The sequence below is a fragment of the Trachurus trachurus genome, assembly GCF_905171665.1.
Source record: "Trachurus trachurus genome assembly, chromosome: 21".
In the NCBI taxonomy this organism is placed as follows: domain Eukaryota; kingdom Metazoa; phylum Chordata; class Actinopteri; order Carangiformes; family Carangidae; genus Trachurus; species Trachurus trachurus.
Window position 1 is genome coordinate 20,347,145 of NC_139899.1, and position 13,644 is coordinate 20,360,788.

General features: G+C 39.4%; 2 protein-coding genes across 2 annotated transcripts; both read right to left on the reverse strand.

Annotated features, from left to right (window-relative positions):
- Positions 1-805: 805 nt before the first annotated feature.
- cdc16 (cell division cycle 16 homolog) lies at positions 806-10,040 on the reverse strand. The gene is made up of 18 exons (XM_083996268.1): positions 9,847-10,040; positions 9,599-9,653; positions 9,204-9,301; positions 9,007-9,045; positions 8,752-8,892; positions 8,310-8,469; positions 8,085-8,179; positions 7,349-7,482; positions 6,291-6,370; positions 6,124-6,173; positions 5,970-6,043; positions 5,744-5,869; positions 4,891-5,043; positions 4,157-4,220; positions 3,973-4,034; positions 3,013-3,148; positions 2,581-2,671; positions 806-1,624 (listed from the first exon to the last, which is right to left on the reverse strand). The coding sequence occupies exons 1-18, from the start codon at positions 9,892-9,894 to the stop codon at positions 1,371-1,373; spliced, it is 1,860 nt and encodes a 619-aa protein (XP_083852394.1). The 5' UTR covers positions 9,895-10,040; the 3' UTR covers positions 806-1,370.
- Positions 10,011-13,209, reverse strand: cfap97d2 (CFAP97 domain containing 2; the record flags this gene model as incomplete). The annotated part of the gene is made up of 6 exons (XM_083995989.1): positions 10,011-10,124; positions 11,335-11,515; positions 11,607-11,725; positions 12,685-12,765; positions 12,941-13,030; positions 13,171-13,209. 6 exons carry the CDS (start codon positions 13,207-13,209, stop codon positions 10,011-10,013), a joined length of 624 nt encoding a protein of 207 aa, XP_083852115.1.
- Positions 13,210-13,644: the final 435 nt, after the last annotated feature.

The following is a 13,644-nucleotide window of genomic DNA, read 5'->3' on the forward strand; positions in this document are numbered from 1 at the left end:
CAGGTCCCGGCAGACCCTGTCCTGGGAGTAGACGACGGCCGACTTAGACGGAGTACAGCCCATCGCTAGAGTCAGCATCCATTGGAGGGAGGTCCAGGAGCTAAACGGATAAATACGGTACTTGGCGTGTGTGTGTGTGTGTGTGTGTGTGTGTTTGTTTGTCAGGTACGAGATGAGAGGAGTTGTTTTCATTTGAGGTCACGAAACCTCACCCCTCCCCTTAACCGGAGCATGACATTTGAAGGGAAGGTCTGAGCAGCAGTCTAGTTCACAGTGCACATCAATCACTAAGCATCCTTCTCTCTGGAGGGGTGGGAACGAAGTTGTAACATCTCTGGTACCTGATCAGAAACTCTACTCTGTAACTGATTGTGTATTTGTATCTTGTAAAGATCTATATACATATGAAAGATAGTTTAGTGTTGAAAACACAATTATGTTAGAATTTCCTAAAGAATGCTGCCATTTTATTTACTCAATTTTGCAAATTTGTTTTTTTACATTTATATTTATAATATTACAAAATTTTGTAAGTTGCACGATTTTTATGCAGCCAAGGATCTTCTATTAAACATAGCTCATGCATTCAGAAACCTAAACCATAATTTATTGGTTCTGTCAATATGACAAGTGGTGGAAGAAAATTAATATATCAAAAATGTGAAGAGTAAATGATGTAGCAATAAGCCTGGTAAAATTGTATACACAAGTCTTATTGCCATATCTTTTCTTCTGCCCATTTACACAAACTAAGCACTAAAAACAGAAAACAGGTATGTTTAATTTTTTTTAAAAGATAAATGCATTGTTTATTATTGAAATTACCAAGAATTGTTTTCAGCAAAAACTCTTGTAATTAGCTGGCTCTTTATTCAAGGTGAAAATCCACAGGTTAAGCAACATGGAGGGTCCTGCCATAGGCAGTAATAAGTGACGTTAGTCTTTTAGTTGTGATGCGAGATGTGCTGCTGTTTGTTCTGTCCAACCAAGTGTCAGAGGATCACATGTTCCTACTGTCCTCAGGCTTAACCTGAGGCTCAATGCTAAACCAAGTACTCAAACCTTTAACCAAGGCACGTGTTATTTCCCCTTTTAAAGTGCATTCTTGCAAAATATAAATGATGTCTTGCAGTTGCTGTGTACAAAGTCACCCTCACTTTTACTCAAGTTCATAATGTTTACAATGGCAAGTTCTATGTTTTGTCACTTACGGAGATAACCATATCTAATGCACAAGAGGGGGAATCCACAGGACGCCTTTGGTGGAGAGCAGGTGCCAAAGTTTTGGTTTGAACGTTGTCCTTGGAATTGGATACGCGGACCTATGACAACCTGTTGCTATGACAGTTCCACCTCCTGACAGGATGAGATCACGTGCTGGTGTCTGACAAGGTGTCCAACATGACATCGCTCTCATACATGTCACACTCCAGGGTCAAAGAGAGTCGAAGAGGCGTCTCCAGCATCATCTTGTCGTGATTTGACAGAGGTGTTTCCAAAGAGGCGATGCTGGTGTCTTCCTGTCTCGGAGTGGCCAGAGGGTCACCTGCCTCCGACGTGTTCAGCATCTTCATCAGCGCTGGCGTGTTCAAGCTGCCTCGCATTTTGTCATTAATGTCTGTGCCTTAGTGGAGACAAATAATAACACATTGTTGGTAATGAGACCTCAGAGCTGGTTAAATGATTCATTAGTGACACAGAACAGAGAATATCTGGTAGACAAATGACAATGATAGATCATTACTTAGACCTGTTTTTTTGTTTGTTTTGCAGTTTCTCATGTTTTCATATAGTTTCTCTGAAAGCACTAGTTTAAAGAATGCAGTGTTACAAGTGTTAACCAAAACCGCAAAATTACCAGTCCAGACACTTGTTGCTTAAAAAGGCAAACCAAAAACATTTAGAGAAGTAACAGCTCGTTTTATTTATGAGAATTATGTTTTGCAAAAGGCCACATCTGTGGCTGGGGGATGTTTTTGGCAGGCAGTTCCTTTCATTCATAAAAAGTTATTTTTATACTTTTTCCTGTGGTCATTTAATGTGTCAAATATCGAGCAAAGAATTAATCTGTCAAAGCATAATTTGTGTGTGCCATTAGCTGTGAAGTTTTATTGACTGTCTTTCCACAGTCTCCTTCTCAGCATAAAACAACCGCAGTGTTTAACAGCAGTGGGAGGCTGCGCAGTCATTGGCCATTATCTGAGCCTGACTTCTGCATTAACAATAGTTTATAAAATGTCCTATCCGTGCCAGCGGATTAATCGATTGACCTCTAATTCAGGATTATGCAAATAAAAGAAGATAAGATACATTTCCTATTGTGGCATTTTGTTCTACAGATAGGTTTGGATTTGTCTGCTCAATCTTTGTGTTGAACAGCCACTGAGATACTGTATATGTGGCAGCTCTATAAGCTCCAAAAACAGTCACTCCAGTAACATAGTGTCAAGAATACTAGCACAGCTATAGCAATGAAATAATTGAATTTTTCAAGTCAGCCAAGGTTTAAAATACCAAAAATATAAAATAAAAATATTTTCACAGTATCTCCTTTGAAACTGCAGTTGAGCCGTATCATACCTATGTAAGCATCTGTGTCACCAATGTACATCTCTATGCAGTGGCCGAGCATCGTCACGGAGAATGTGTCGTCCCTTTTCAGTCCAAGTGCCTGCCACAGAAAAAAAAAAAAAAACACAAAAAACTTTGAGCCTCTCATAAAAACAGAAACACATTTTTTTCAGGCCATTTCCACACTAGTTTAAAACGCAACTTTCTTATTACCGTATATAATGTGATTTTCTATCCATTTCTCACTTGCATTTAATGCTTGTCGTCTCTGCTCTAGATCCACTCCTCTGTTCTTGCTAAAAAGCTCTGATTTCCATGGTTACACCTTTTCTTGCTTGTGCTCACACAAGAAGCAATCATCTGTCCTTTTTATGAGTGGTGTCAAACAAACGGCACCAAACAACAATAAATGCATTAAACTGGGGGTGAGGTGGTTTTTACCGTGTGAAAGTAGTCGATAGCGCTCTCGAAGTCGCCCATGAGGCTGTGTACATATCCTATGGCAGCGTAGGTGGAGGCGTGCTGAGGGATTAAGACCAGTGCTTGACGGTGGTACTCCAGTGCCTGGTCGTACTTTCTACAGGAACAAACACAGCAATACACAAAGTCAATATCAACGCATTCAAAAAAGGCAGGTGAGATTTAAGTAGGTCAGCAGGAATGTAAAATGCTGTTTTCATTATTAGCTTTACAAACTGTGACTTCTATCTGCTGATAATAACTGAATGAGTTTGTTAGTGGAGAACAGGTATCATTAATGTGCAACAGCTACAAATTAAAAATGTTTATGCTACAATGTATTTGCTATTTTCAAGGCAAAAAGATATACGGTATGAATACAAAATGAAACAGACAGAAGATGACGTCCAAATTAAATTAATATTTCAATTCTAAATCACTCAATAACACACCAATAAGCTTTGTGAAGTACTCATTTTGTGTGGATGAAACCCTCCTACATAAAAAAAACCCTATCCAAACCTTTCAAAACAACCACTTGTGTGACACACATTTTGCAAGCTCCTTATATCTATTGAGCGGTGGCTATGCATAATTCATTAAAAGGGTCTTTGCATGAATTCTCAATGGGGACAGTACCTATGCAGAATAATTGCCAAGTACAAGTGAGGACATCTCTGAAAATAGTTTGTAGCAGAAAAGATAAGACGGGGAACGAACAAATCAGAGAAGAGTGCACTCCAGGCAACCTTCTTTTATTATTCACTCAGGAAAAAACTTAGCTGCCCATATTTTACCAGCACTGTGTGTGTGTGCTAACTCAAAAAGACATTAATGAAATCTATGGTGTCATTAAGAAGAACGATGCCGCAAGTAGAGGCCACCCTCCTGCCGCCTATTCAAGAGCATTTATTCGAAGAGAAAAACGTTTTTGATACTTACTTCAGTTTCCGACACACATGACCTAAGTTGTTTAGCAAAGGCTCCCACTTGTCCACGGTGACCTTAAATTTTAAAGGTTGAACAGTATTAGACACATATAAAGTAATCTTTTACAGAGACTTGATAATGTTTTTCTCACATGCATCACAAAGACACTTTTCCAGTGGAATAAATCAGCAGTTACCTCATTCCCTATGGCTTTGATCTTCTCCATTGCATCCAGGAACAGCCTCTCTGCAGTCTTCCAGCTGAAACAGCAGATGTGACATTCTCACCCTACAGCACCTCTGAATTGAATTTAACTATATAATATGAAGATTAGGGCAGTTAGTACAGTACGGTACTTATAATTATGTATGTGTATTTTCCTTGAAGAGTTGGTAACTAGGTTACAGGGGGGGGGGGGGGAGACAAAAGTACAAATTTTTGATGTTGTTGTGATTATGTTTTGGGGCATGGTTGGGTACATCTGGAGTTGTATGAGAAAATTAACCTCTTTGTAAAATAAGAGAACAACTCTGATGGATAGATCTTTGATACACTTGTATCAATGTGTGAGTATAAGCTGAAGTAGAGTTACACACTGTAAACTGTCCACAAGCTGGGTGCTGTACTGACAGACAGGATGAACAGCAGCAGAGGCGGTTGCACTTACAGCAACAATATATTCTAAAATAACTTTCACACAAATGCAAAAAAAAACTGCTCTTCTCTTTGTCGAGCAAGTTGTAGTTCATTCAGCAATTTCATTCGGTACATGGATGATTCATGCGGGTTGTGTTTTCTCAAATAGACTAACCCAGTTACAACCACTTTTACAATATCACGGCAGTGTGCCAACATTCACACAAAATTTACATGACTTCTGTCAAAACAGAGGTGTGAGCTTTATTGTGTGTTTGTGGCTGTATGACTCACTCTCCGTTTTGAAATGCAACCACTGCTACTTCGTGTATGACGAATGGGTCCTCTGGAGCGATACTGAGAGCCTGACTGAAGAAGCGTTCAGCCAGCTTGGAGTTGTTGGTCAAACCATACTCCAGGCCGATGTAGAGCATGGGTAAGTGACACCTGAATGAGAAAAAGCAAGAGACATAAAGATCCAAGCTATGGTCACCCTGTGTTTTGACAAAAACAAAGTCACATATTATTTGGCAGGTCATTACTTAGACCTGTTTTTTGTTTGTTTTGCAGTTTCTCATGTTTTCATATAGTTTCTCTGAAAGCACTAGTTTAAAGAATGCAGTGTTAGAAGTGTTAACCAAAACCGCAAAATTACCAGTCCAGACACTTGTTACTTAAAAAGACAAACCAAAAACATTTAGAGAAGTAACAGCTCGTTTTATTTATGAGAATTATGTTTTGCAAAAGGCCACATCTGTGGCTGGGGGATGTTTTTGGCAGGCAGTTATTTTCATTCATAAAAAGTTATTTTTATACTTTTTCCTGTGGTCATTTAATGTGTCAAATATCGAGCAAAGAATTAATCTGTCAAAGCATAATTTGTGTGTGCCATTAGCTGTGAAGTTTTATTGACTGTCTTTCCACAGTCTCCTTCTCAGCATAAAACAACCGCAGTGTTTAACAGCAGTGGGAGGCTGCGCAGTCATTGGCCATTATCTGAGCCTGACTTCTGCATTAACAATAGTTTATAAAATGTCCTATCCGTGCCAGCGGATTAATCGATTGACCTCTAATTCAGGGGGTGTTTTTTAAAGAGGTAACACCACTAACACCACTTTAAAAGACACGCATCTAGTCATGTACTCACCCTTTCATCAGCTGGGCAGCAGTGAAATAGGCAGCCATGGCTTGGTCATGCTCACTCTCCACTGCAAATGAATGACCATAGGCGATCCATGCTGGACCATAGGTCCTCTCCAGTGTGGTGGCTTTGCTGTCAGAGAAAAAATATTGAATATGTGTAAGTGAACCTCAATGTATGCCTGTAATGTGGCCTCAAAACAGTTATTTCCATTGAGGTTGCCAATACAAACCTTAGGTATCGTCGGGCATGTTCATTTTTATGGCCAACCATGAGATAGTAGCATCCAACAGCAAACCAGGAAACCTAATAAAAAGTTTTTATTGGGTTATCAAATCCTGGAAATGTGAATGAGATAAAATTTAAATCAGAGAAAAAACACTTACTGGGTTGTTGGGATACAAGTCTACAAGCTTGTGTGAGAGGTAAAACAACTCTGCAAGGAGAAAAAAAATACATAAAAGCTTTAATCATGTAGACATTAAAATATTATATTCAAAAGGTAGCATCCAAAGTAAGCGTTTTTAAATGTGGATCAGTGGTTGATTTTTACCATTTGCTTTTCCGAGCTCCACCAGAGTTCCTATGTGGACTGGTAAACAGTTGGCATGAAAGGGGTCTTTAACCATCACCCTGAAATACAAACAGAGCTGCATTAATATTCCTGTGCTTTTTGGATGGTGAAATTCAGTGACTAAACCATCATAGTGTCTCATCCAAAATATCTGTTGAATTCTATTTTATATTCATTGCCTCAAATATGAAAATATTTAATGTAATAAATACACTTTCACTAACATTTTCCTGTTGCATTAAATGAATTAAGAATTAAAATATCCATCGTAAATAAAATGGTACATCCTAATTTTTAAATATTTTAAAGGGATATTTCAACATTTTGGTAAATTCGTATATTGCCATAATCCCTATAGTTTTAGGAGTAGGTTCATTACCTTTAATTGTCGGTGCAAGCCATTTTTAGATCGCTGCGCAGAGATGTGAGCTCTGCATCGCGCACGGTATTTCCGCATTTCCCTCATCAAATACACAATGACGGAGATGGAGTTGTTTTCAAGGCAAATACATAACCGGAACTACATCCCAGACACGGCGGAGCGACTTCAAAAGAGCCAGTATTTCTGAGTATTTGCTTCATGTGTCATAATGTTACAAAATGATATGTTATTATTTAATAGTGCAGCGAATGTGCAGGTCACAACTTGTCCACGAGAGTGTTTTGGAGTTGTTGGATTATGTATTTCATTTGATGAGGGAAAAGCAGAAATGCCGTGCGCCTCCGTTGTGTTAGCTGAGCAGCTCACGTCTCTGCTCTGCCGATCTAAAAACAGCTTGCACTGACAATTAAAGGTAATGAACCTACTCCTAAAACTATAGGGATTATGGCAATAGGTGAATTTGCCAAAATATTGAAATATCCCTTTAACTTTAAAACCTGTGCCACTAAAATGAGTGGTATTGTGTTCAAAGCTTTTTGGGGGATACTGTTATATTACAATAATAACTCCACAGATGTGTATCAGACAAAGCCATTTCTTTTTGTTGCGGTATGGTATGACTTGTAGGCATTTAGCAAAAACTATAGACACCTACATTGATGTGAGTTTGTAGCACATCTTGAAATCACAGTTATAATAATGCCTCTCAGCAAGAGACACTACTACATCCAAGTTGTCTTGAAGACCATTGACCATCTCTGGTACCACCAAATCACTCGGCTTGTTGTACTGCAGGGAAAAGGAAAACAGGAGAGTATGTGTATAAGTTTAAGTATGTATAAGAGAAGTGGGTACATGGAGTAGGTGGGGGAATAGACAAAGCAGGGTCATGAAAGCAGGCACACAGGCGACAGATGAAAAGACAATAGGAGACAAAACAGACCACAATGTCGGTAATAGGCATTTGCATTTCAATCAATATTTCCTGTTTGCAGATGAACCACGTGGCTCAGCAGCACAATTTAATTGTCAGCATTGTTTCTCTAAATCTGCTCAAATTCAGGGATAAGACAGGAGGGTCGATGACAAATTGAGCAAAATAACAATGTTCATTGACAAGAACATGTTATTCTGTGTAAAATTAAGACCCATAACTGTGTTTAAAAAAAAAAAAATTTGTATGGCTAATATATCTATGGCATAGAAGAATAAAATATTTCAGGTATTGATTAAACACACGATAAACACACAATACATGGTAGTAGCATCAATTCTTTGTTAGTTTGGTGTTTTCAGGAGATTTGTAGACAAAGAAAATGTAAATTAATATGTGGCTAATACAGATAAGAAAAAAGCAATATATATTAATTTTAAATGCAGAGCTGTCCTACCTTCTTTAACTTATTCTCAAAAAGGAAATGTAATAGCTCCTCTTCTTCCTCAGTGCACTGTTGACCCAGAGGAAGCGAGTCCAGGAAGTCTTTTTCTATTGAAAAATGAAAAACATGTTTCACAATAGACTGCCATTGTACAAGTTACTGTAGTAATAAAACATGCCACATCACTGTACAAAACTAAAACATTAGTGCACATCTTTGCCACAGATGATGCCTCACCTTCTTGTGCAGTCAACATGTGGTGGGACGTTAAAAGGTCAAAGGCTTCAAAGCAGTACACATCCAGCTTCAAGGCCTCTTTGTAGCTGGAGGTGGCCAGTGGTCTGTTGTCCATGGCATCATAGATCTTACCGCGCAGGAGGCAAATGGAGCTGCTGATCTGAAATGATATCAGAGGGGACAGAACAGAAAGAAGAGGAGAGAGGTCAGAGCCTCCAGAAAAAAAATCAGCTTGAGCTTCACTACATCTTCATATTGCAATGTTAAGGCTCTCCTGTCATAAAAGGTAAAATAAGCATTAAAAATTAAACTGCACATGACATGACAGGCGATGTGTCCCCCAGAGTAACATTATAGGACAAAGCTGAGCAACAATGATGCATAAGTTGGTCCCAATTATTCAGTCCATCTTCGATATATTTCAGAGGCAGCCCAGACTTACTGAGGCAGGGGACATGTCCCAATCTTTTGTTGATTCTGGTGTCCCATTGTCCTCTTTCCCACTCCTGTCTAGTAGCTTCTTACTAGCTGGCTCCTCTGAATCCAGAATATCCAAGGCCTGCTGGAACTCTTTGGCAGCATACTTAGAATAAAAATAGCATAAAAAACAAAGCATGAGGAAAATCTGGCAGGGTTTTCTTGACAATATCAATTAGATTTAGAAACGATACAGTAATTGTGTTATGTATTTACTTACATGGCACCTAGCAGCAAGGTACTGACAAGCCCCATACAACTGTGACAGGGAGACAAACGTCGTTTCAGAATGGGGACTGACATGACTTTAACACAAAGCATGCAAACCAAAATCCTGTTACATATCCAATGTTTTATCACTCTCTACCCCAGCACACACCTGTGCTGCACATAGCATCACATTTAAGGTGTAATTACCTTGTCAAGTTTTCGTGAACGGAGGGCATGGGAGGCTCTGTGGTACTGTGATGTTAAATAAAGGCACTGAGCTAGCCAGTAGATGTCCTGGGGATCCTCTGTGTGTCGATCAAAGAGAAAGGACTGTCAGTTCCTTAGCAGAGAAACATCACGGGCGAGCTAACGTTACACACAACAACATTATAACTGATGGCAAGCTAACGTGTTAACCGCTATTACCACTAGCACAAAGTTTGTTAGCAGAAATACTGGTATACAACGGCACGAAGCAGAGCAGGAACAAAACATAAACACTTTCTCTGTAACACAACAGAGCTGGAAACATCAGCTATATCACTTGACAGGTCGCTATGATACCGGCTAAGTTAGTCAAGAGCAGCGTTAACGTCACTCACCATGGGAGAGAGATGCTATCTTGTCGGCCCAAAACAGAGCACTTTGATACTGTTGCTGTAAACACATAAGCAAAAGAAAGGGTAAGAGTGGCTGGGATACGTAGTTTTTTGTTGTTGGTGGTTAGCTGGGTGAACCCGGGAGGCAAACTGATAGAAGGTTTATAATTATAACCACCGAAGCTTGGACTGTTCGTAAGGTAGCATTAGCTAGCAAGACAGAAACTTGAACAAGATATCGCACTTCTTACCTGGTCAATGTACTGACGCACTCGCTTTCGAAGTCTGTCAAGGTTCATTTTGATTCCTTATTTTTTAATTTGACGCACCGAGTATCAGAAATGTTTCATTCTTAGAGGAAAAACTGTAACAAACTGTACACTCGACAATAGCTAGCTCGCTAGCTGCGTAAAAATCAAATCCGCGGCTTCTTTCTGCAGCGCGTGCACCGCCAAACTGTTCCGTACGGAAACTCACACGGGGCGAAGAAAAGTTCCACATTCACGATCTGTGAACTTTTGCTTCGTGTCTACATGTCAAACACATTCAGAAATATCAAAATTAGGCACATTGTTTGAGTAATTATTTTAAACTTTATTTTTCTAATAAATACATGACAAAATGCAGGGCTCCAGACTAACTTTTTTTGTTTGTTTGTTTGTTTTTACCAGGAGCACAGTGGCCACTAACTTAAAATTTTGGGAGGGCAAGCCTAAAAATGAGTAAATCGACTACACAGCAAATATTCACATTTCAGATCCTCAGACACATTGGCCTGCCACCCGTAATGACAGATTCCAGATTCTTAGAGTCACGGCACCAGTGTTGAAACTATAACAGCAAATTCACTGGTTGTGGCACCTGTACAAGTAGATGGAAATTTTACTTGCACTGTCTCAAATTTTAGGGGCAAAATGCACCCATTTAGGTGGAGCCTGGAGCCCTGAAATGTAGTATGACATCACTCATAAATACACTCGTTGACTAATTATCTCATTATACAAAGCCTATACAAGTAAAGCTGGTCTATTTAGACTAAACCAGTGCTAAAGATCATACCATACTGCTATGTAATATCTGTGTCCAGTTCTGGAGTCTAGACTATTTTTGATACGGTCTATACAGAAAAATAAAGCTTTAGTGAAGCAACCAGGTATTTTATCCTTCATCCACACTTGTGGTCTCCAGTTCGTGTGTTATAAGCGTGTTAGGGCTGTTGGACATTTCAGACTTATCAGGAGTCAAGGCCTGTTCAACAGAGTGTTTATGTGTTGTAACTTGAATAGTGTCAGAGGGACCAGGATTTTCAGGTGAATCTGATGAGCTGGATTTCTCAGGGACAGGGTGTGGATCTGTGTCCTTATGTAATTCTTCTCCTTCTTCTTGTTCCTTGATGGTTTCTTTCTTCTTTTCAGTTTCTTCAGATTCTGCTTTGCCATTTGTTTTATTACTTGCAGGGCTGCGCGTGGTTGCATCTGTGCTTGTCTTTTGTTCTTTATTACAACCACTGCTCTGCTTGCTGTCTTTCACTTGTCCCTGGTGTGACACATGCAATTAAATCTTTATTACACTATAAAATAAAGATAATTATACACTTTATGAAGAGATTATTATGCTGATGTTACTATATATATATATATATATATATATATATATATATATATATATATATATATATATATATATATATATATACACTGCATATTATATTATATGAATTGTACTTTAATGAAAATCACCTGTTTTGCTCTTCCTCTCGGGTATCGTGCGATGCTGTCCATCATCTTCAGAGTTTTGAGCCAGTCCTCATGCCAGCTCTTCACATTATAGTGAGGTCTGCACTGGCTGAGGCGGAGCAGGATCAGTTGATTCTCCTTGGTAATACGGAGCAACTCCAGCTGTCGCTTTTCCTTGCCAAGGCTATCATGAAGAGGAAAGACAGGCTGTGCAACCATGGCAATATCACTAAATTTAAATATTGCACTGTTAGAAAGCCCGACCCTTAACTCACCTTTTCCTGACATAGTAATTTTTGTTGTCAACTCCTCCAGTTGTCCTCATGATGTGTGATATTTTTTCCATGAGTATGTCGTTTTCCCTCTGAATCTTCAATGCCCACTCCTCTTCAAGCTTAAAGGGATAGTTCAACATTTTGGCAAATTGGCCCATTGCCATAATCCCTATAGTCATAGCAGTAGGTTCGTTACCTTTATTTGTCGGTGTAAGCTATTTTTAGAACAGAGGAGCGGAGCGGCAGGCTGTTCAGAGCTACACTATGGAGGCTAATGGAATTTCTTGGTTTCCCTCATCAAACTCATCAAATACAAAATCCCAAAACTCCAAAACGCTTTCGTGGACAAGTTGTGAGCTGCACAATCACCACGCTATGAGATAATAATAGAACGTTACGAGACAGAGTTGTTTTAGAGGTAAATTCATACAAAACCGCTGATGCGCGTTGCGTTCAGGGACAGTTTTTCAGCAAGCAGACTCTGTATTTACCTCGAAAACGGCTCCGTTTCGTAACGTTCCATTATTATCTCATAGCGTGGTGATTGTGCAGGTCACAACTTGTCCACGAAAGCGTTTTGGAGTTTTGGGATTTTGTATTTGATGAGTTTGATGAGGGAAACCAAGAAATTCCATTAGCCTCCATAGTGTAGCTCTGAACAGCCTGCCGCTCCGCTCCTCCGTTCTAAAAATAGCTTACACCGACAAATAAAGGTAACGAACCTACTGCTATGACTATAGCGATTATGGCAATGGGCCAATTTGCCAAAATGTTGAACTATCCCTTTAACATGACAGAATATTTTAAACCACAGAGGGAGAACCTAGTACTGTTTATAAGACACCTGAAAGGAACTTCTATATTGTAGTTGTTGAATTTAAACACTTAAGATGTGCACTATATTCAACTGAGGTTAAATACTGTATATTTACAGTGGTTCTATTTTCTAATTAGAATTTGTCATCATTTTTCATTTTATTTTTGTAGATTGAGGCTTTACTGGTATCAGCACTGACACACCTGCTGCCATCCTACGGACAACAGGTGAGATTAGTTAAAATGAGAAATGAAGAGGAACCTTTTGTTTCTTCAGCCTCAGAGCCAGGTGACCATAGGTCTCTGGTGGAGTCATGTTAATTGTTGGTTTGGCCGACTTTACCTTGGGAGAAGAGCAAAAACATAACTAATATAATAGTGATAACAGTACACATTTCAGTACACACGTAATAGTTAGGGGAGAAGGTTAATTTGATACTTTTGTGACTCAAATAAAAGCTTGTGGTCAAGACATTTTGAATCTGGGACACCACGGACAAATACACGTAGCTCCTCACCTTCATCCTGTGTAAATCATATGAAGACTTGTCCCATTTTTGCTGGAGATATTTGTTTACAGTGGGAAGCAGGGGTTGACATGCCAGGTGCTGCAGACAAAAAAACATTAAATAAAGTTTTAAATATTACAATCCCCCATCCCCTGACTCACTTTCACTAGAACGGAAAAACCCACATATTTTAATCCTTTTGGTTATGGTTCAAAATAATCCAAATTAATCCGACTCACCTGTGGCTGCCCCGGAGTCTCAGTATCACAGCTCCTCATCTGTTCAAGTGTGTGTTCAGGCTACGAAGTGTCCAGGCTGACTGGAGCTCAGAGACGGCAGTCTGTTTTCTGCCAGTTGCAAAGGTTGCCATGACAGCAGCTGTAGAGAGCGGAGATGAATGAATGGTTTCAAACGATGTTCTTGTTTAGCAAGTTCCACACAGAGAAAAGGCATAGAGATAGGCTAATTAGCGAGGAGGCTGTGGAGACAGTGACTGCAAAATGAGCTGCTCTGTGAAGACACCGTTAGTCACACTTACAGGATGAAAATCAACTGGGAGGCAAACTGAGTTTTCAAAATGTGTGTGAGATATTTTTAACTGTAAATGGGCAGATCGCGAATTAGATAAGTCAGATGTCAAACTATTACAGTTAATTCTGACAGGAGAGAAGGGAGAGAAGGTTACTACAGTTTCCTACTGGCTGCACATAGAC

Bases quoted from the DNA above. Each gene is read 5' to 3' on its own strand.
- cdc16 (XM_083996268.1), bottom strand. From the start codon at position 9,894: ATGAACCTTGACAGACTTCGAAAGCGAGTGCGTCAGTACATTGACCAG. The intron at 8,893-9,006 runs GTAAGTAAATAC...TTTTATTCTAAG, and splicing joins ACCTTGCTGCTAGGTGCCAT to TATGCTGCCAAAGAGTTCCA. The intron at 2,672-3,012 runs GTAAAAACCACC...TTTCTGTGGCAG, and splicing joins CTATCGACTACTTTCACACG to GCACTTGGACTGAAAAGGGA.